Source organism: Hirundo rustica, chromosome 9, assembly GCF_015227805.2.
Source record: "Hirundo rustica isolate bHirRus1 chromosome 9, bHirRus1.pri.v3, whole genome shotgun sequence".
Taxonomy (NCBI): Eukaryota; Metazoa; Chordata; class Aves; order Passeriformes; family Hirundinidae; genus Hirundo; species Hirundo rustica.
Genome location: NC_053458.1, coordinates 13,960,093 through 13,984,136, shown reverse-complemented (window position 1 = coordinate 13,984,136; position 24,044 = coordinate 13,960,093). Strand labels below are relative to the sequence as shown.

Genomic DNA, 24,044 nt, shown 5'->3' with positions numbered 1-24,044 from the left:
AAGTGCATTCTGGAAATATCCAGATTATTTATAGCCTCTAGAGGGCTCCTGACACCTACACACTGTCAGGGTTACCCATGCGTGCTGGACAGTGGACTAAGGAACCAAAATAACAGATACTGTAGAGAAAATGAGAAATCAATTTTAATTTTAATTCTTTTGGCATAAGATCAAATGAGTTTAATCACAGAGAAATTGGGTTAGCATAGGGGTAAAATCAAGGTGATTAGATGTTCTAGGCAATCAGATATGTCTTTAAAAGATCAGTTTATACCCAGATTCAGCTATCATTTGTCGTTATTGTTTTTTGTAATTTCTTTGAACTTTCTTTTTTTTTTTCTTCTTTGTTAATTGATATTGTTTACTGTAGAATGTGTGAGTAACATGTATATGGTCAGTGGAATAAGATCTATTTTAAAAGGCCCTGTGAGCTGTGATTGAAAATGTTTGTTATAACTTGTGTAACTCCTCAGGAATGTCTGATCAATATGTCTCCATCATACACAGCATTTCATGATAAGAAGACCTATTTTTAATAAAGTGGTATGTGTCAAGGCACGTTACTTTAATCCCTTTGGCAGACAGATACATATCAACCTTTTCTTTGTGTAACAGCAATTGTCAGGGCTCTCCTCAATGCAATATTCTTCTCTAACTTCTCCTTATCTGGTCTAACAGCTTGGGATGGCACAAACACACTATTAGTTAGTGGCAGAAATCCATTCCCTTCCTTGTCTGGAATAGAAGTTTAGGTAGGATCTATTTAGTTATAAAGTGTATCTTGAAGCAACAGGAGGTTTTGGGGCTTTTTCCTGTTACCCTCATAATAAATCTAGGTGCATTACATTATGCTAAGATGTTAGGAAAATTTAAATTCTTCCTGAGACTTCTTTTTTATTTTGACTCAAATTATATCCAGAAATTATGATTTTAATTTTTTTTTTTTTTAATCTGGGCTTTAATTGCAACCCATTAGGTAGATGAGGCCATCAGCACAGCTTCTTATAGCTGAGAGTGTGTAAGAAAAAAAGCGTGTAGGAGAAAAAGGTGACCACATAACCCTACTAAGGAGAGCAGATGTAATGAAAGTTACTGCATTTTTTGTGTCTGACTGATGGTAGATGGAAGATGTAATATTTTCAGTTGTATTTTGTATTCTTGGATCAGTTTCTCTGTCTCCACCTTTATGGTTTTTGTCTTGCAGTATCCTTGGTAATAGCACTGGATTAATTAGCTAATGACATTGAATCCCATGTACATATAAGGCACCAAGACCCCCCAGCACAGCTTGCTATGTATTGTTTGTTTTCTGCTCTCTGCAGGATGTGGATTAATCACTTTCTTTGTAGAAGTAAAACAGCCAAAGTTCCCTGATGTACATGTTGATCATTGTTAAGCTGTAGCTTCAGTTACTGCAAATACCAGTGAGGAACCTGAACTGATTGTAAATGGTATTCTGTATCAATTGATTTGTGATTTCAAACCATAATTCAATATGTTTGGTAGTGGGATTCATACTTAAAGTGATTCCCCCTGCCCCCTTACTCTATTATGCCACTCTTCATGTGAAAAAAATTAGAATTACAGTGGAATGAATTTAATGAAATATTTAAGCAATTATTCTAAAATTTAGGACAAACTTCCAATCTAATTTGGGAGGGTTTATACCTATGCAAATACTGCCTGAACCTGCCTGAATCAGGGATCTAGTGTGATAGCCAGCTGTTTCTTTGGGATTCAACTTCTTGGGTGTTTTTTTCTTTTTTAGCCCTTGTGTTCAATGCCAGAAAGTGCACATTCTGTAAGGAAACCTAAGAACTACAGCAGTGACAGTAGCTGTGATAGTGGCAGCAGTGTGTCAGAATCGGGAGAAGAAACTGAAAAGGAAGATCACAATGAAAAAAAAGAGAAAAAAGTTTCATATGATCTTGAAGAAAATAAATACAAATCTTTGGAACGATCAGGTAAGTTAAATGGTCACTTTTCCAAGGAAGTATGGCATTGATGATGAATTCTCTTAAATTCTTCAGTCTTTTAGAATGTGTCAACTTTGTATCTCAGGGTTAAGACCTGGTTTGCTTGCTTCAGTTCCTTTAAAATGTTTTATATTTTAATAAATATACCATATTATTTTTTGCTTTAGTGGTGTATTATCTCAAAAAATTTTATAAAGTAGTTGCATATGTATCATGCTGCTTCTAAAATTTTATTTTTCATAGCAGCATTTATTTAGCTGAAAACTGAATTAAGAAATGGTGTAACTATGCTGTAGCAAATACTGAAGATACTGGATCTGCAAATGTGGGATCCATTGAGCAGATTTTCTCTCCTGTTTCCATATCCTTTTAGTCAGAAAACCACACACAGAAGTCACGCACATTTTGACCTAAAGAGCACATGCCCTCTCTCATAAATCTCATGTGTGTTATACTGGATTGGAGTCTGCCTGATTAAAGCTGAATATGAGGAAGAAATAAATGTTCCTATAAGTATGTAAATTATGTATTATTGGGATCTGACACAACTTCTACATATATAATTGTTTGTCAACACACATTGTAGTACATCTGTGCATACATTGATCATATGCGTTTAGTTACAAAGACTGAAAAATGGGTGAAAATAATCGGTGATAACATCATTCATTTGATCTGTCTGCAGGTAGAATGAACTGCAAACCTTCAAATAAAAACGTAAAGTCTCCATCGTATTCATCCCCCACATCATCTGCAGGTCCAATAAGGCGTTCTGTCAGCTGCCCTCGTTCCATATCAGTACTCACTATGCAGTCCCAGGGAGCTGAGCAGCGTCCCTTTTCAGCCAAAGCATCTCTCCAAATGCAGCGAGCATCCTCAGTGAACAGGTCTCACTCTTTAAGTCGTAGCCCTTCTTCAGCCAGATTCTCTCAGACAGCCACCTTGGGAACTATGAACTCTTCAGGGGTGAGTTAACGCAGCAGTTGTGTTCAAATTGTGTTCCAATTTTCTCAAAAACTCAATAAATACATCAGTAATTTTTGCAACATCAGAAAACTCGAGTTTATTGTAGTCAAGATTATTTTGATAGACACTTGAGCATGTAAGATCTCTAGACCTGTATGTGCTATGGGATGAGTGCCAGCTGTGATGTCTTGGTGTTTGTGGTGCAGCAATGCAGATGTTACATTTTGTAGAAATGGAGATCTTAAGAGAATGGGAAACCTTCACTTTGTGAATGGGAAACCTTCACTCCTAAATAGGCTTTTGAAGATAGAAAGGATCATTTCCTCTCTTAAAAAGTTTCTGTGATTTGTTTGGGGGCTGCTGGTTCTGATGTAAGGCTGTACCTACCTTCCAAATCTTTACAGTAACAAGAATACATCCAGATTCAAACCCAGTGTATAATCCAAGGGTAACTACATTGTGCCAGAATAAAGCATTAGTAAGTTTTTGTATGGCTGTCCATTGTAGAAGAATATTAATTTTCGACCTACTGGACCTCTTTTGCATATGCTATACCACTGCAGTAGAGCTCTACTTTCGAAGTGAATAACTGAAAAATTTTATAGTGCTTGTGTTCTTTAGGATTCGCCACTAGAGTAACTGACTCAGAAGCCATTCTGCTTTTTAAAGAAGTGTCTTTCATTTGAACCCTCTCCTTGAGACAGACAAGCAACTGGCCCAAATAATTAATAGATCAGATTCAACTCTTTTAATTATTTGAATTTGTGTGATTAGTTGTACTTTCACAATGTACTTCTGGATCACGTACATTTTTTCATTTTATTAGCAGATTGTCATCCCTTTTGGCATTCCTTCACAGCCCAGGCATTTCTTCTTTTGTGTTGGCATGATGGAATCCATGTTCACTTATCACCAGACAATGTTTGCAGGGATCAATCCCCAGCCTGATTGAGGACTGCATTGCCTGCTGGTGCCAGAGCATTTCCATTCGTGCTTTGATGCCTGACCTATATATTTCATCACCCAAATAATTTGTGCGGAGATGGGGCAAAACATATTGGCACTTTTAACCCGTATTTGCTGCCTCTCTGTATTGTGGTGAGCTTTGATTGTGAGAAATCCTTTTGTAATGCTAATTAACTTGCTTCATAGTATTTACTATCTCTAATCATCATTTTTATCCAGTAGAACGCTCATTGTCTGTTTTGCCTCTGAGGCTTTGTCTAAATGATGAAAAAGGATCCTTTTAAAATTGTGTGCTGACATCTTGTGAAATACTCCTTAACATGGTTTTCCATCTTTAAAAGTCAGCTAATAGAATTGGAAAGACATTAAGATTGTGTCTTCACAACAACATGTTAAAGGTATTTTTTATCGCATTAGCTATCTCAAGTTTAAAAAGTGGCCTTTTATCATCACGATGTACTCTCGGAGTTTAATGAGACAGTGCTAATATGGATTTTTCTATTCACATTAACTTTATATCAGATACAAATTACTGAAAGATTAAAAGCAGTCTCTTACCATCTGATGTTAAAAATGGGCTACTCACTTAAATTAACATTAGTAAGAAAGCATACTCTCTTTTTCATTGAGAAATCTCCACTACAGAAATGATCTTGATGTGCAGAACAATTACTTTGGGTGACAGAGCTTAGGTCATGCTTCCTAAAAATGATGTGAATAAAATTACTTACAGAACGGATAAGAACTACTTATAATTTAGCACTGTATTCTGAATGGAACTTTCTTCATAATTATTTTTGCAACTAAGAATAATATAATATATATTACTGGTAGAATAACATTAAAATTGATAAACTGTGACTTACTAAGAAGAAATCATTTGTGCATGATAAAGTGTTAGTTTATCTATCCTCTGGGCAAGAAAAGAGCAGTACACTGCGATTTTTGGAGTCTGCTGACATCCAAATGTTCTAAATGTAAGGAAACAAAATCTAAAATAAATAATTTACAGTTGGGAATTACAGACATATTCTTATAAGAGTTATAAACAAAAATGAATTTGAAAATATTTGCTATCTTATTATTTCAGCCACATTAACATGTATCAAGTACCAAAGTATTTTTTTGTGCTTGAAAATATTTATCACTCACTTAAATAAAACTATCCTTAAGTTTTGTAGTTGTTACAGGATACAAAGATTAGAAGCGCCTAAAAATTTTGAATTTCCCTCTTGAAAAATGTTAAAATTAAACTGCCTTGATCTTGCAAATGTGAAAATGCAAAAGCATGTGAAAGTAAAGAAAGAAAGATCAGAAACACTTCTAACTGTGTGTTGTGTTTTAAAGAAGAGCCCCAAATCCTCCAGAGATGGTCCTCTGCAGACACTGCAGGGGCTCAGATCAGTGTTGGTGTAAAAAGCACCGGTACTTTAAACAGAACTCTGGACAACTGAAGGCACTGTCAGACCCCTTACTGACTCAAGCAGGAGAAAAGTGTCCTTTTTAATGCCTCCTGAAATCTTGGCCCTGTGATATATTGCCAATTTATGTTAAATTGTTGAAGTGAGGAACTGAAAGGATGCTTTTGATGACTAATAATATTTTCTTTATGTTGAATTTAAATTCAAAGTCTGTTATCTCAAATTCAAATTTATCCTTTAAATTTTGGTCACCATAAATATGGAACACGTTTGTTCTGTTTCAAACAAACTTAGATTTAAACTGTTTTTCTTGGATTTCTTGACAACTCTAAGTAATAGTGATGCATTAATGTATGTGATCTATATTAGTTCTGTATTAGATAATACATCTGTGTACTTTAATAATATATTTTGTCACTCTAGATTTTTTTTGTCAAGAAAACATCTTTGTAATGTGATTTAATGGAATGCTTGAAATTTTATCATCTCCTTCATGCTGGCTTTTAGAGTGAGTCTTTGCTGCAACAGAAAACAAAAGAGCAAGAAGTTGCTTTGACAAAAGAGACTCTTCTCCTTATCAATGACTTGAGAGTCAAGTTCCCAGGAAAAACAAATGAAGAATCCGAATTAATTATAGAAGATGTAAGTATCTATAAAAAAGAAAGAACAGGCTAGACACTGTTTAGGCTACTGAAATGAAGGAAAGTAAAAAGCTCAATCTATGATTCATTAGCTCCTGTGGCCCTAAAACTTCCAGTACTCAGGATAACTCAAAAGAATTTGAAAGCTTGGAGCTTTGCATGCTTTCTGACCTTAAAAGAGCAGCACTGAAAACATTCCTATGTCCTTATAAAATATATGAGAAATAATCAGGAGGGTTAGGAAAATTCAGTTTTTCATTGTAGAGAAAGTTCAAACTTTTAAGTAAGCCAAGAAGAATGTTACAGTTCATATTTCATCTGATATTGTTAAAACAGATCCTGACCTGTTTAACTTGCTCTCAAGCTGGCATACTGGAGAACTCAGAACGGTATGCTGCAGGCAGAATAGAGGTTTGAGGGTCATAAAGAACACCACTCATGTGCTTTTTGGCTCTTGTAATCTACCAAATTAGCCTTTCTCACGTCTAATGTTGTCCTGAGCCTTGTAGTTTGGTATCAAAGACATGTGAAACAATGTCAAACTAATGGTCAATTAAACCCCATTACTTAGTATTAATATATATAAGCAGAAATTCTATGCTGTCTAAACACCTTGTAAATATTTAATGGAAAGGAGCTAACAGGATGGAAAAGAAAAAAAATAAAGATAGATGTTCTCTTCTCAGTTTAGAAGAAAAATGAAAGGATTCAAATTGACACCTGTGCTCTGATGCAGTGAGCACAGTCTCTGATGTGTTAAATTCATCTGATTTATTATCTGTCCAGAAATGTCCTGAGCTCTGTGAGCTTCCAGAATGTTGATTATGTTTCTAGTAATCTCTGCAGCTACATTGGAGTGGAAAGGAATTCTATAATGATGGTTGATTTGGTGATGGGGGAAGATAGGATTCACACCCAGCAGATTGGACTCCTCAGAAGCAGAACTGAAATGCTTCTTTGAATGTTGTCCCTGATGCCCTGAGTGTGTGCAGTTCTGTACCAGGGGTTGTGAGGGCTCCATCTGGCCATGCTTCCTCACTCAGCACCAGCCTGGGGAGCCCCGCACCTTCCTGTGGCAGAACTCTTTTAAAATTCACCTGGCCGTAGCCAGGTCTTGATGGGAAATAGTTCATGGAGGAAAACAACTGCTGGTAAGACAGGACTTGTTGAAGGTTTGGAGAAGAGTAGAATGATAAAAAAAGGAGAATAAAAATGCATGTTTGCAGCTTGAGCTATTTTGTCAGCACTTAGATTTTTGTGGAAGGAGAGTGTTGCAGTTCAAATATGATTATTTATAGAAAAGATGATTTCCAGGTATGTCTAATGTCTGATATGCAGGAAAACCCCTCACTATTTAAACAGATCAGCAGTTATGCATTATTGAACTTACTACTCTCAAAAAATCTAAGCTGAGTCAGTCAAGACAACTTTCTAACTGCTTTGTAGTGTACGATTGTCAGAGTCAGGTAGAAAAGACGGTAGTATTAAAGTGAAGCATCACACGGATCTTTGCAAATGTTGCCCCACATAAATTTGCAAATATTTTGCTATTTCTTTTAGAGAAAACTTCTCACAGCGGGCTTTAAGATGCCCATATTTTTAAGGGTTAGGAGTGCTCATGAATGAAAGACCAGCTTTCAGTTGTTTTAATGTGTATTTTTATCTTGTGTGACCACAGATTATGGATAATTGGAAGTATCATAAAACAAAAGTGTCATCCTTTTGGTTGGTAAAACTGGATTCAGCAAAGCAACGAAAAGTAAGTGACATATTTCATTTTCAGAAGGTCGTCTAAAGTAGATGCATAGCAGTGTTTCTACTCATGTTTAGCAGTAGCTGGAAGTGACTCGAGATGCCAAAATACTGGCTGTTGGTACTAACATAGATATGCATTAATTCTACCATAGGACATTAAGTTGCTCCATATTTGAAGAAGCATGATTGTTCTGGATTATAATTTAAAAATCAATTTCTCAAAAAATTAGTCTACTGAAGAAAAAAGCGAACAAAAGATTAGTTCTTAAATACCTAAGTTCTAGCTAACATTCTTGGAAGGGTATTCACTCAGCAGATTTGATTGATAAGGGCTACACCAGTCAGCAGTTTCAGACCAGGCATATTAAAACTCCATTAGAGGCAGTGATACTGCACTTGGCTGTTCGAGTATTTGACCCACAGTATTAGAATAGATCATGTTGAATAAAAAATGGACCTACCAAGCAAAGAATTTTCTCCTTTAAGCATTATTTCAGAAAGCCTCCAACAGAGGGTGGCTCTGCCCTTTATTTGACTGGCAGTCATGTTAAACCAAGGGCACATGTACAAAGTCAGGATGACAGAGATTGATGTGCCAGGTTGTTACTTGCAAAAAAAATGCACAATCAGAAATGTGGACTTTTTGCTTTTCTTGTGCGGACATCTTTTACAACTTTAGGAGACTTATAATTCCTGAAGCACCAGTGAGCCCTTCATCTTTGCTTGCACTGGAAATGATTTGCCTTTTTTTAAAACTGCTTTTAACCTCAATCCCTTCAAGCAATCAGATAGTTATTCTTAGAAGGGTAGTTTATAAAAACGGATTAACTTTGACAATGACATTGCAGCTGAGGACTGCCAAATGTCTTTTGTTGATTTGAAAGAAGTATGTTTTATATTCCAATGAGGTGGGTGAAGGAGAAATGAGCAAGGAGGAGAATATTTATGCAAGTAAGAAATCTGTCTCAAAGGTACCTTTCTCAGCTTTGTGAAATACAAAACAGAATCTCAGTCCTCTTCACTCTTACTTACTGGGAAATTCTAACACACAAGAAGAAAATACCTGGGCAATGTACTAGATTTCATAACGTTCATCCCTGACAGCTGTATTTGCTTAACAATTATTCAACATGATATAGAAAAATTAAACTTAGACTTATATTCTTAGTGTGTAATATTCTGGCATTACAGCGCGGATACGGGAGGCATTCAGAAGTAAGTTGAGAGAAAACCAATTAAATCAATTCATGTTAAAAAGAAATTTAACCTCTAAGACTTTCAATACAAAGAGACTTTTGTACGGGAGGAGTTATGACTGCTTCATGTTGCATCATTTTACATAATTTCTTTAAAAGTGTTTTGATGATTACCAGAGGGTTTTGAATATGCCCTTTCATAACATCTTGTTCTGTTATACCTCGATAATTTGTTTTGTTAAAGTAAATGAAGTAAATTAAACAGAAAGATGAAGGCAAGCTAGGGAAATTAACTTAGAAAAATGAAGATGTAGGTTTCGTGAAGTTCCAGCCCTTGTGCAATGCCTTGTCTCTTTTCTTAAATGGATGATTTTTTTTGCCATGTTTGCAAATTAAGGACAGTTAATCGGCACATTTCCTGCTCTGGCATATTGGCAATATCAGCACAGTAAAAGCAGCAAGAAAGATTTTTTTCTTTCCAGAGTACCTGGCAGCCTGTGGCTTGCTCCAAGATGTTCAGTTCTTGGTTTTCTTCAACTCCAGGTACTACAGTAAAAGAAAAATCTCTGCACTGGCATTGTTGTTTTTAGCTTATGTCTTTTGGACTTCTGAGAGAGTTGATACAGGGTGGAATTCTTTTTCACACAGGGAGATACTATTAGTCAGTGAGCATTGCAAAGACATGCAGGGCTGATCCTTAGGTGCTTTAGGGACTAAGTTGTTTCAGATGTGTTTGACCACAGATAGCGGCCGTGTGTGTGGGAACGCCTTGGACAGGGGAGACACAAGGAAAAGGGCTTGAGAAGCATGAAGGTTAATGCTGCTAAGGAAGTGTCTGGCAGTCTGGGCCTCTTCTACAGGCATGGGACAGTCCAAAACCTGGGTTTAGCTCCTGCTGTCACTAATGAAGATCAGCACCCTTAGATTTGAATATCCTATTCTTTCTATCTCACTCTTTTGGAGGAGCAGGCCATGGGTGTGGGTTTTACTGCATTTCTGCATTCAGAAAGATTCCCAACAGAGAGAACAGTATTGTATTTGGGGTTATTATGTGCATGGAATTACTGCAAGACCTGTGCATGCAGACTAATCATAGGTCTTCAAAAAGAGTTTAAATAACATTTTTCCATAGTATGGAAAAACCCCGTATTTCATCAAGACTCTCATTATTAGGTATCTATAGATTTTCTGCCCATTAGGCATACTACACAGCTTCCTTGTGCTAGCACAAGCATTTTGTTTATTTAAGATTTGTTTCCTTCATTGTCAGACAATTTATAAACAACAGCTTGTTGTGTAGGACCTAAAAATTGCGATTCCACACCACTCTTCCATACTTTACTATTCTATTAAATCTCTTTCACCTTTTGAGAGCCATGATTCACCATGTGAATCAGTTTGTCTTACATATCCGGAAGTTTCCAGGGAAAGCATTGTACCTTCTGATTTATAAAATCTTATACCTCCATCTGTTTACCATCCACTTAAGCCTGATTGTTCTTTAGGAAGATTCTGATATGCAAAAGAGCAGTGAGAGTGTTTCCTTTAAAGAAAATTTCATGGATTTTACTGACTTTTTTGTTGATAGTTTACGTGCACTGTAGGCTTTTTTTGTAGAACAGATTTTACTCTGCTCAGAGTGTCAATATGGGGCCTAAATACAACTTTGGTCACAAAACTATTCCCAGACTTACTGACAGTACCTAAATAGATACTTTATTTAGTAAAGGAGAAGAGGGAGAGAGAGAAGGGAGAAGGGAGAAGGGAGAAGGGAGAAGGGAGAAGGGAGAAGGAGAGGAAGAGGGAGAGGAGACCCTCTGGAGTCTGATTCTCTCCAGGGATTATGAAAGGAACATAGAGGACTGAGTCAAGAGAATGTCCAGATATTTAAAAGCAGGCACGATGAATCCCACCTTCCTTCCATGCCCCAGTTCAGTGGGCTGTGCAAAGGTGTGTCCAGCACTCTGGTAAGTTGGATGTGCAGCTGTCTAGTACTATACTGAATGCAGTCTTTATGCTCTTGCATTTAAATGTAGTCTGTATGTAATAAATCCGTGGCATGTCTATAAATGTTTCTATTTTCAATATCTTGCTGATTATTTTCTTACCTACTGATTTTGTTACACTGTCTCCTGCCAGGTACACTAATATGGTTTGACCCAGAGTAACACTGAGCTTAAACAGACATTAAATCAAAGGCAGTTTGTAGTTTTTCAGGACATTTTAGTTCTTTATAAAATAGATGCTATTTTACAAGGGAGTGGGAAAAGAAAATATACAATACTTGGGTTAATTAAGTTGCTTCTAGTCTTTATTGTGTCCATTTTGTTTCTTTTTACCCTTTCTGTCATTTAAATGAGCTAGTATTGGAACAGACTGACAGAACAGAAATTAACTTTTTGGTAATAAAAATAAAATACTTTGATTTGGCTTTACCAGATGTTACTAACCAAAAGAACATACAATAAAAGTTAGCTCATGAATGCACAGAAATGAACCCCAGACCTCTGAAGGAATGTATAGGTATGCAGTCACATGTATAGGGATGGCTGTCTGTATGGCGCAGGGCATCAGCCATCAGCTGGGTTCTGGTTTTGCAAAATGTCTTTGATTTACTTGGAATGCTCTTTCCTAGGTTTTGGATATAGTTAGGACAAGTGTCCGTGCAGTTCTACAGCATGTCTGGAAAGCTCCAGACATTGAAAATTTACATCTCTACCGTCTTTTTAACCGTGTATTTAATCGCTTACTTTGGAGCCATGGTCAAGGCCTATGGAACTGTTTTTGTAATTCAGGGTAAGCTGATTTTTCTGTTCTTCTTCATAACTTCACAATTACAATCAATGCTGGTATACTTTGTTGCTCATTTTAATTCACAAGAATGATGTAATACATTGAACTTCTTTTAAAAGCACTGTAAGATACATAGTAGAATTAAACCTAGCAATCAAGGCCAACCTTTTCAGAAATTGAATCAAACATTTAGTAATGTATTTACTTATATAATAATCTAAGGAAAAAAATTAATATTCAAAGTATTTTGGCCTTAAGTCAACTCTTTTACTGCATTGTGCATGATTTTTAAGCCAGACCACTGTGTCAAATGTGGACTTGCTATCAAATCATTGTATCTGTTTGCACTGCAGACACAGGAGAGTTCAGTCACAAGTGCAGCTGACATCTCACACCAGATGCAATGTCACTTCCATGATTTACTAATAAACAGTTCAAATTTCTGTGCTTGATTATGTTCACTGTTTCCCACACTGGTAGAAAGTTAAGTATATGCAGAATATGAAATGTACATGTAAGCAGGTATTTTTGGTTTGGGTAGCAAATGCAGGTTTTCAACAGGGGAGAAAAGATTTGGACCTATAAGTAAGTTCAATAACCTACACTTCAGAATCGACATCCCTGAAATCAAAGGCATTGGTAGAAATATAGATTTGGGCAATTGTATCATGAGTATTAAACAATTCCTCCCACTCACCAATTTATTAATAAAATAAGAATAAAAAAAAATTAAATATGAAATATATTGCATACAAAAAAGGACATTTTGTCTGTTAGTATATAAAATGTCTAAAGAATGGGAGAGGGCTTTGCTAGCTTGCATAAGGTGTTCTAACAGATGTGCTGAAAATTAACTACAACAATTAGTAATCTGCTGGATATTGTATGTACAAAGAAATCAAGTCAATATGTTGTTCACATATAGTCATTTATCATATGTGGAGAACTCACACATTACCCTTGTTAGTTGTTTCCCAAGAAAATGGATAACAAGAAGAAGAGGGATCTAAGAGGTCCAAAAGATCAACAGGTCTTCAACCATCATCTTCTTTACATTTTTTTTTTTTTCTTCATGCTAGCAGAGGTGTGTGAAGTCTTGAGTACAAGCTCAATTCTTTTGTGGTCATAAAATATTATAAGTGGAGCCCTTCTTTGACAAAGATCCAGTTCCTTGTCAGAGGAAAAGATTCTAAAAATACTGTAAAAGTAATATATAAATATCCAGTATGTGTAATACACCGTGTATAATACTCTTGTTCCTGATAATACAGACTTCATGGAAGAAAACAGAAAGGCTGTTTGCACCTCGCCAGTATGTTATTCATTCAGTTACAAGCATATGTCTCACCCTGTAATGCACAACTGAGAACTCCCTACAGCACCTCTGTAGCAGAGAGGCCAGCTTCCCATCACTCTTCCCCAAGAGTTCATTGTGCCATTTTAAAGAACGGACTGGAATAAACAGGGCATGTGTAGAATTTGGAGAAACATGTTGGGAAAAGGGTATTAATGTGCTGATTCAGAAAGAACATTACTATATGAATATACATTAAAGAGTGTAGTATGTTCACTGTTTATAAGATAGATGTCTTGGGAGAAGAGTGGAGCTCATGGCCTTAAGGTTTCCTCTCGCTGGTTAGATCTCTGCTAGGTATGTGCAATTTTAATGAAAAGAAAGAACAAAGAAAATCTCTGTGAAAAAAGGTGATGTAGAGGGTTTCATAAAGGTTCATTTGTTTTACTGTATAATAAACAATTAAAACTAAGAGAAGAAAACTAGAAGAACCAGTTGACTTCAGATGGTTATAAAAAATAACACATAATTGGCCACATTGCACAATCCAGTACAATTTTTGTATCTGGTGAGGAGTCCATGATTTCTTACTAATGTATGGAAGATAAAGTTACAGCATAACCAATTACTTAGGAAACAGAATTCTGATCCCTGTTGATTGCAGTATAATGGAGAATAAACTGAATCTGTCTAACACATGGAGGAGGTTGCACAGGCACATACATATGAAAGGTCATTAAAATTCATGTTTGTGTTTACAGATCTCATCTTTTGTTGTTAGGGTAACTATATAGCTCCAGTTCATAGTCAGTCATGGCTGCAGCAGGCTGTATATTAATTGTCACTGAAGAGATGCCTCTTAACTGGGAAAAAGTTAGCACAAAGTCCAGAACTTAAGCAATTTATCAGGAAGGTTTCTTCTACAGATTTCTGAGTTTTATGGAGTGAATTATAATATAATTATGTGTAGCAATGTGAATCTCTGGAATGAATGTAATACTTAGACTGTCATCTTGATACTTTCTTCCAACATGACTTCATGAGGAAAGACTGAAGACAATAGATTAATTTCTATATAAAAATACATGTGGACAATTCCCAGACAGAAAACAACTGAGAAAAACATATTAAAGAAAAGTAGTAGTATGGCTCAATGATCTTAAGAGGTCACTTCCAACCTAAATGATTCTATGATTATTCAGTTTGTGAAATTAAACAGTTTTGATGTATACAAACAATACTTCTTAAACAATTGTATGAATTATAATTAAGGGCAATTTTTTGCATCACTGAAATTTATGTCTGCAATGAAAATTCTGTAGGACTGAATATTTTCAGCTGGAACATACCATCTAGACAGAGGAGCCAGGCTGACAAATCAGTTAGTTATACATACAGCTCATCTTTAAGTCATTAATGGTCTTAATTCCATCCTAATCATAGAATCATTGACTCATACAATGTTAAGGGGTTGGAGTGGACCTTAAAGATCATCTAGTCCCAGCCCTGCAGCCATGGACAGGGACACCTCCCACTAGACCAGGTTGCTCAAGGCCTTATCCAACGTGGCTTTGAACACTGTCAGGGTTGGGGCATCCACAGCCCCCTGTGCAACCTGTGCCAGTGTCTCACCACCCCCACAGTGAAATGCAGCCCAGTTTAAAAAAATCTTACTAGGCAGGAATGAGCTTGCTGTTTCTATGATGGTATTTTAAGGATGAACTTTTTTCACTGGCATTGTGAAATCTGCTGCTCCTCTCTGTAGGCAAGGCTAAATCAGCCTGGATGCTATGTTGAAGCCAGATGCAGCAAATTTTCCTCACCCTGTGAAGTGCTTCTTTCATATGCAAAAAAAAATGCTCAAGCTTACAAACCACCTGTGCTATTGGATAATAATTTTGTCCAAAAAAGTCTTCACAAGCACCATGTTGCCTTTAAAACAGATTGAATGATCTATAATTTGATCAGAATTTTGCACAAACAAGAATGTTGGGGTGTATGCAAAGAACTATTTATTGTAGTCTTCTGTGCTGAAACACACCTGGTTTATATTGGTGTTGTAGACCTTGGCGGCTTTTTTTTCCTCAAAGAAAAATGGCTTTTTAAGAAAACGAAAGGAAATTTTCTATAGATGTATTTTGCAAATTGCACTTAATTGTAGATAACCAACCCCATGTGATCAGAGGAAATAATAAGCAGTATTTGAATGACTAAACTGAGAGACTCTCTTCATATGATTTTTTGGATAAGGAAGCAGAGCACATACTAATCTCCTGTAAATTAATTGTGTATTTGTTTCTTAGTATCATGTACTTAAAATGAAAGTATTATTATGCTGTGTGGATATTTAGAAATAATTTATTACCTTTATTGATTCCTTTAATATCATAATTTCATTCAGGTGGTAGCCTTTTAAAAAGAATAAGTGTTTTGTGTCATTTCTGTTGTAAGACAAATATACAATTTTGTGACAGTAACTCTTTATGTGTTAAACCTAAGTAATGGCTCTGTAAACACTTCAGGGAACAAACCAAATGAAAAATGGCAGTGGACATTTCCCATATAAAGATTAACTTCTTACTTTGTGTTTTGGACTCAGCATCTGCCAGTATTTGTGTTAAATAGTATAAACCTTTTCTGTACACATTCGAGGCTGTGCTTTTTCTCTTGCTCCTCTGTTGTTAAATATGATATAAAGCAGTAAAGCTCTTAGATTTCAATTTGTGACAGAGACCATGAATTTGTTTCTTCTTCTGTAATAGGAGCTCTTGGGAAACCATATTCAGTAAAGGCTCAGAGGCAGTGCCTCCTGAGCAACTCCAATGTTGCCAACGAATAGTACAGCTTTGTAAACACTGCCTGCTGGTAGTTTACAAACATTCATCAGATTCAAGAGGATCCCCAACTGGGATGAGCCACCACTGGGATGATACAAGGTATAAATTTGAATATTTTCCTCCTAAATTTTATGTATAAAGGATAGTACTGGAACAGGTTTTAGTCCATGTTGCTACCACTAAACTTTGTTTAAGTCTGGTTCCCTCTGTATTTAGGAAAATACCCGAACAAATTCCCCAACATTTCCCTTGATCCTGACTTTCATTCTTATCTCACTATCCCAGTCATGAAGTGCTACCAGAAGGAAACTTTATATACACATCTTGTGTGAAAGTACACTTATTAAACTCTTGATTGCCTACTGCATCATTAGCTGCAGCAAAGGCTTTCCAAAAAGTGAACTGAAAATCTCCTTTCTTCCCCTTCTCAGATCCCTCAAAGTCACTGTTTCCAGATTTGCATTCCTAGAGGTATCCTAACATGTCAGATACTTCTGGCTTCACATTCGCAGTGGGAAGCTATAGGGGCACAGCTCCAGCCAAGGGTCAGGTAAGTGCCATCTGATTTACTGTATTGCACAGTTTTGCAAAGCTGATTTCCAAAACCTATAGATCAAAAGTTTTATTATTCCATCTTATGGAGCGTAAGTATATTTTAAACCTTGCAAAACAGCATCATATAGTAAAAGAATTATTTGGCACTTACCTGATTCTCCATTGGCTGGTTTAGTTTCCCAACTGGATACAATAGGGGTTATAATATTGTCAGTATAGGGATTACTGATAATGCTCCAACTGTGGCAGTCAACAATTCGCAATTAAACTGTCACAGATAGAGAATTAAATGCCCGTCTTAAATTACTTAGGATCCAAATTCTATCCCATTAATTATTGTGTATATAAAATTAAAAATGCTTTGTTTATATAAAATATGTTACATATATTATTACATAGAAGGGCTTTGGGAGTTAAGTATTATGTGAAAACCAAATTTTTGATATATTATCTGTTAAATTTATTTTATGACTTAATTTCTTATTTGATATATCTCAGATTAGTTATTTGATACACTGGACCCATGCGTTATTGACACGTGCATCTTAAGACACTCTTAATATAATTTAAATCCAACCAGAAATTAAATTTGTTTGATCACAGCAAAAGTAGAAGTCTGTTAGCCACAAACCAATCATATTCAATATTAACATCTTCGGACTTATCTCAGGGGTATGGTAAAGTCATTTGGATTAGCTAAGACTAGAAAATCTCAGGGTTTTTTTTGCCTTTGCTGTTAATACTGCAGAAGATTTTGCATCATGACCAACCACAAACTATTCAAACTGATCAGATTACTCTAATGTACTCAGCTAAGAGGCTTGCTTCATTCATTTGGAATGAAATGAAAGGGATGGTCCAAGAGAACTTTCTCATCTCCAGTTTCTCTATTTCTTTGGATGTTGAATGGAATTTGTTCTTAATTTTCATAGGCTAGAAGAATCTAAGCCCTCTATATCCTAAATATCAGTAATGGAGTGTCAGGACAACTCTGATTGATTAAAGGTTACAGTTTTTATATTAGTCTCCATAAATGTTTCATCTAGACCTGAGTACATCAATATGACAGTTAAGCATGATATTTAGAATTTGTGAAATGAAAGACACATATGGAAATAAATTCTCTTGTCCGTGAGAGCCCACAATTGTAAGGGTAATGAGCTACTTTTCTAGAAATGGGAGAACCACAATACCAATTCACTTTTCACTTAGATTTTTGTTTTTAATGAATCTCCACTATTAGTAATAGTTTTCCTGACTCTCCATAAAATTGTGTGGTGCAAGAAAATATTGGAATATAATGTAATAGTATATGAGAAGTCAACTAAAGCTTTCACAGTTTACAAATAGATAACTCTTTAGCTAGGAAAATTTATTTGTACAGGAAGAGATAAAAAGATAATGAAAACTGCCACAGAATTCTTTAATAACTTCTCAAATTTCTTTCCAATTCTATCTCTTAACTGTAAATCAACTAAGTAAATAAAACAATAGGACTGCTCAAAAATGATACCAAAGTCTCTTGAAAAAATTAGCTAAAATCAAACTGTGTAAAAAGTCGTAAATTAACCTGTGTTTAAAAAAAGAAAAAAAATATCTACCACTAGGTTCTTACAGCTTGCTAAATGACCTTATCTATTACATGGCATATTCTCAGGGAAGCATTGGAGTTTTTTACTGTATCATCAAGCAAAGGTAGGACTTGGTGTGGTGACACAGTGAACTGTCAAGCTCACCATCAACCCATTCTAGATCAGCCTTTATTTTTCCCCAAATTCCTAAAAAATATATTGGTGATAAAGTTTCTCTCAAGCTTAAACAAAGCACATATGTACACTTTCTTATATAGATTGTCTCCTCTAGACACAGTGCTGCTGTTTCTATCCATGAGATCAGTCTGACCAGTCTTTTAACATGTCTGTCATTAATCAATATGATTCACTAGAAATTTCTAAGCACAACAATTTTTAAGCAATAATTTATACAATGTGTTGTGTTAACCCATCCTAAGGTCGACATAATTCATTGTGAAATTCTGATTTAGTATGGAGGTTATTTTTGCACACTTAACTTCTACAATTAACTTTTATACGTAATTACAGCATGAAAATATTTAAGCATTAATATTAAGCATATGATAAATTCCTGTTTGTATTATTAGATGAAATACAAGCTATACAGTTGCCTGAATTTAAAAGGTAAATAGTCACTGATGTGAATTACTAGGTTATAGGATCATTTCTTTCTTTTCTAGAGTAGTGATGATAACACGTCTATACTTAGAGCATTAGAGCTGGAAACCAAAGCTGAAAATCGTAGTCTCTAATCAGATTTTTTTTTTTTTTTTTATGATCCAACTTTTTATAAGATGGTTAATGTCATTTGCAGTTTTTGCCCAGTTTAAATTAAACAGGATTCTGTTGTTTACACAGGATTCCATTATTAATTTATTTCATGGCTTGAAACATAGAGGACTGGAAAGATGTTTGAACCTCATACAACAGAGTTTAGATTCCTTTTCTGAGTTAGTTTGCACCTATTGCCCTCTGTGTTTCATAAATAGCATTTACTGTACTGAATTTCCTGCACACACCAATTATAAAGTCTGGCACATTAACAACTAATTATTTTGCTCTTGAATGTTGCTTTGTCTGTAAACTTTGCTGTATTTTTCATATCCTCTCTAGGTATTTATTGCCAAGACCTTCCCTGTTCATCCTGAAATCATCCTCATCCAAACTTAGCTGCAGTTCATCTGGAATGCCTCGCCCTAACATTTTGTTCACACACAGATACAGTCACTTGTGAAGTAAAAGGAAAATTGCTGATTGTAAATAATAGCACTCAATTTCTTTTTTTTTTAACTTGTGATGGAGCTAAACATAAGCACTGTTATATATTTCCTAGCATCATATAATAAAATTTAGCTGAAAACCTACTGTAAAAGCATAGCTTTTCTGGGAACATAATAAACCTTGTTAAGTTGTTTACACACACATGTGAATGTGTAGATCTTGCTAGGTTTATAAGTAATTCCTTCCTACTAGAAATGTTATTTTTGCTGCAGAATATATAAAATGGAATTGTTCTTGAAGATTCTATTACAGTATTACATTCTTTTGTAAGTACAATATTTGACTTGAAAATTATTTATTGTAAATTATATTATTTATTGTCTCAAATGTAATTTATCCTTTAACAAAGCAGATAATAATAAAAAAAATCTAGTAGAACAGTAATACTGTAACAGTTATAAAACATAATCTGATCAGTTCTTGGACATGTTTAAAATAAAACCTAAAACTCTGTAAGCCAAACCTAAAGCAGACATATTTTTATTTCTCCTCTGAAATGACAAGATCTATTTAATACTGCTATTTTTCTTGAAGGACATTATATAGTATCTTTTAGCCAAAGTGAGGGCATCTAGTACACAAACAGTAAAATATCAGTTTAGGCATTCACTTCCTAATTGGATTCTCTTAATAAAATGGAAGCCAATGTTTGTTTCCAGGTTTTCATTCACATTACCTATATCCTGTGCCTTTAAGTTTCCTTTGGGAGCAAGCAGTCATCCTCAGCTCCACACGCATGCATAGTGCTTAGGTTTTCTCTTATACTGCATAAGTGGTAAAGCAGACATTTTTAGGAAAAACTGCAGCTGTAATGTATTATTTCAAACTTAAACTAATTGGTTTGTTGTAGTTTTTAGCATGCAATCCAGTACCTACTGTACAATGTATCTTTGCAATGGACAGTATTTTCTAGATGGCTGACACCTTTAAATGTTGGAAATCTAATTCATTAGAAAGCTCTCATTCAGGTCTAGATTCCTGAGGCTCGCTGAGCAGCACAAAACCAAAATCAGCCAGAGCAGGAACCTAGTATTAACAGGATGTAGCCTGAAAACATCATTTGGGTTTTTATACATACATCCATTCATCCCACTCAGCATTGTGCCATGTGAGCCTTATTTATTAGAGAAATAATTATTAAACTAATCAGTTAATCTAGATTTAAAAATAATTAAATTTTTTAACTTAGTTAAGAACAGAATAGTTATTATTTACCAAAGACTCGTGTATTTATGAATCATTTAACCCTGAAACATGTTTGTAAATTATCAATGTATTTCAGGTATACTTTAAAAATAATTTGGGGGCTAATTATCCTCAGGAGCAAGTATGTTAGTGTTTTTTGATATCCAGCAATTGAGGACAAATTTAAGAGACTTAAGAGATTTGAGACTGAAGTTGTATGGAAATGACTTTTTAAGAAATTTTAGTCATAGGATATATAAAAACTGGGAAATTGGTTGAGATTTTTTGATGCTTGTGCTGTAGTGCCTCAGCTCTAGAATTGCAGAATATATAACAAGAATATTGGTAAACAAATAAAAAACCCTCTCAAGATTACTAAATCAAAGCAGTCTTTTGGTCTGGTAAAGTCTTTTTAAGTTTTGTGGGAATACTAGTTTAGTAATATAGTATGTTCACATTAATTGTATGATCTCTCTTGGTCCATACAGTGACTATTAAAGCATACTCTGATTATCTGTAACACCTAATAAAAGCTGTAAATTTTCTTGGAGGAGGCTTCCATTGTATTCTACTTTTGGCCATAAGGATAAGATCAGCTTCCATCTTAGCTTGCCAGACTCAAACAGAGCTTTAGGGTAGAAGGTTCACATGTCTTTTTTCTGCCCCCCTACCTTCACTATGATTTCTATTTTTCAATACCAGTGCTGGGCCGGGTCAGTCTGTACAGAATACTCTGCCAGAGGAAAGAGGGCTATTAACCATACCTATGGACAAATCTAGGAAAAAAAAAAAAAAAAATTAGCATGTACAAAAGTGGACCAGCTGGCGGTTTACATCTGACTTAATATATTTGTATTTCTGATAACCTTTCCTAAAGTGGTCATGTGTTCCTAATAACGTGTGCTTCAATACCTTCAATAAACATCATGCTACACTTCGCTGCAGCTCCTCAGAACCGGCGTGTGTGCTCTGCGGGTGAATTGCGGGCTGCGCGTGTAGCCCAGCTCCAGGTAGTGCCATAGGTGCGAGCACTTACCCATTTCTGCAGAACAGCGGCGATTTGCTTTGTGATCAAACCAGTGGGACTAATAAGTCTTAATTAGTGGCCCTGAGCACCTGCAGCCTTTTGACCCGCAGGTCTGCCCGCCCCTCATGCGGGCTTTGCTGAGGGAGCAGCAAGCTCAGCGAGCGTGGAGGTGAGGGCAGCGCCCGCGATGTCCCTGGTAGCGCAGCGAGATCGCGGCTCTGTTTTTAAGCGCCGTGGGAGCTGTGATGCGAAGCAAAGGAACGCTAGGAGGTGTTCCCCGCGGTGATCTTTACCCAGTTAAGACACGACCGAAACGAGGTAATGGGTTCTGTAGCGTTGTATCACAGCGCCTGGGACGCGCCCGCTGCGTGCCCAGCTCTGGGCGCCCGAGGCGGCAGCTCCGGCCCGCCCGGCGCTGGAGAGGAGCGGGGGAGCGCTGAGCTCCTCGTTAAATATCGCCCCCTTAAAAAAAAAAAAAAAAAAAAATATATATATTTATCCTCTGCGACAGGGTTTTTATAGTTAATTAGCTGAGAGCGGCCGGCACTGCCCTTTCCGGGCCGGGAGCGGAGCCGGCGCCGGGCAGGGGAGGGCGGCCGGGGGCGGCCCCGGGCGGCGGCAGCGCTCACCGGGCTGCGGGGCTGCCCCAGCGCGGAGATGGGCTCGGAAATGCCAATTATTAAAAATTACAAGCATTTCACGTGTTATTTGAGGTCCAGAGCAAGGAAAGCACCTTTGGGAAACAATTGTTTAAATGATGTTGGAGGAAATGTTACTTGAAGTACATCATAAAGACATCTATTTGTAGACTTTGGCCTTGGGTTATTGTCATGCCTAAAAAGAATGTCTTATACTCATTATAGAAAAATTAGTTTCTAAGTGCTGATTCTCTGTACAGGAAAGTAAATAAATTACTCAGTGTCTAAAACTACATCTGAAAGGTTTCTTATCTTGTCTAGGAGTTCTAGAACAAATTCACTTTATATATAAAACCTAAGCTTATGGTTTATGACTTTCTCTGCACATTCAAGTGAAAATATTAAAAATATGCTCTGAGGGATCTGGACAGGCTGGTTTGATTGGCAGAGACCAGGAGTATGAGGTTCAACAAAGAGAAGTGCTGAGTCCTGCCCTTGGGTCAGAGCAAACCCCTGCAGTGCCCTGGGTTTGGGGCAGAGTGGCTGGAAAGGGACTTGGGGCTGCTGGTCAACAGCTGCTGGGTACAAACCAGCACAGGCCAAGAAGGCCAGAGGCATCCTGGCTTATATGAGAAGCAGTATGGCCAGCAGGATTAGCACAGTGATTGTGCCCCAGTACTTGGCACTGGTGAGGCACCTCGAGTGCTGTGTCCAGTTCTGGGCCCCTGTGGTCAGGAAGGACGTGGAGGTGCTGCACAGTGTCCAGTGAAGCTGGGGGAGGGTCTGGAGAGTAAGTCCTATGAGGAGCAGCTGAAGGAACAGGGGTTGTTTAGCCTGGAGAAGACAGGGCTCAGGGATCGCCTTATCTCTCTTTGCCAGCTCCCTAAAAGGAGGTCGTAGCCAGGTAAGGTCAGGCTGACCTCCCAGGGAACTGGTGACAGGAGAAGAGGACATGGTCTCAAGCTGTGCCAGGGGTGGTTCAGGTTGGATGTTTGTGAGAATTTCTTCAGAGAAATGGTTAAACATAGCAGTGGAATGCCCATGGAGGTGGTGGAGTCACCATCCCAGGAGGTGTTTAAGAAAAGGCTCAACATGGCACTTGGTGCCATGCTCTGGTTGACGTAGTGGTGTTTGGTCATAGGTTGGACTTGATCTTGGAGGTCTTTTCCAACCTAATTGATTCTGTGGTTCTGTGAAAAGACTGAATTGCATTGACAGTTATAGCATTTAATTTAGGCGTTAGCAAATATGAGTATTTGCAAGTTAGCTTTGCATGTGTTGTTAAAGCAGTTAACTTGAAGCTGTTTCAATGGGAATCCATTTTCAGGAGGAAATAATATGCTGTTGAATGGTATTCTTACTGGAAAATCTTTCACTTCAGCATTTGCTAAAAACATCCGTAATTTTTTCTGTATGTGGTAAAATTCCCATGTGTTAGTTGTTATTCTGCATCTGTGTTCTTTGTTCTCTGCCAGCCACCTCTGTGCAGTTCCCTACATGATTGAAATCTCTTGTTAACATAGAAGAGTCTTTGTTAGTGTGTAAATACCTGTAGCACTTCAGAACTCTTAAGGAAATGGGGGTAATTTTACCATTTACGTAGATGGAACAGAAGACTCTGCTTGTGGGGAATCAAGGCAGATGCATTCTTGATGTTTTTAACATATCCTCATTTCTTCTTTAAAACAAAAGGCAATATTTTTGCAGAAAGGAAAACTGTTAATACTGAACTATTGCCCTCCTTTCAACACAGGTGCTGTGGCTTATGCTACTAAACAATGCAGTTAAGGCTACTGTGTATGGCTCCGAGTACCCACTGCATGGGTCAGCCAGCTTTTAGCACCACAGAGCAAAGAGCAGCCTGTGCCTGGCTGAAATGGTGTCTGGCATGGGTGCCCAGGGTCACCTCAGCGTGCCTTGCTGGCTCAGGTGGCTGCAC

The 24,044-nt window shown here is 36.8% G+C and overlaps 1 protein-coding gene across 4 annotated transcripts in view; it reads left to right on the top strand.

Annotated features, from left to right (window-relative positions):
* The window catches only part of TTLL7 (tubulin tyrosine ligase like 7), a 65,819-nt gene extending 44,435 nt beyond the window's left edge, over window positions 1-21,384 (top strand). For 2 of the 4 annotated variants that reach the window (XM_040072834.1, XM_040072835.2), the window contains exons 15-22: window positions 1,769-1,964; window positions 2,662-2,942; window positions 4,250-4,306; window positions 5,837-5,971; window positions 7,649-7,729; window positions 11,557-11,717; window positions 15,771-15,944; window positions 19,088-21,384. In XM_040072834.1, the coding sequence (XP_039928768.1) occupies window positions 1,769-1,964; window positions 2,662-2,942; window positions 4,250-4,306; window positions 5,837-5,971; window positions 7,649-7,729; window positions 11,557-11,717; window positions 15,771-15,944; window positions 19,088-19,208 (1,206 nt within the window). In that variant the 3' untranslated portion in view covers window positions 19,209-21,384. Of the gene's footprint in view, window positions 1-1,768; window positions 1,965-2,661; window positions 2,943-4,249; window positions 4,307-5,836; window positions 5,972-7,648; window positions 7,730-11,556; window positions 11,718-15,770; window positions 15,945-16,276; window positions 16,396-19,087 lie in introns of all 4 variants that reach the window. The other 2 variants (XM_040072837.2, XM_040072836.1) reach the window with 2 other exon arrangements.
* The last annotated feature ends 2,660 nt before the right edge of the window (window positions 21,385-24,044 follow it).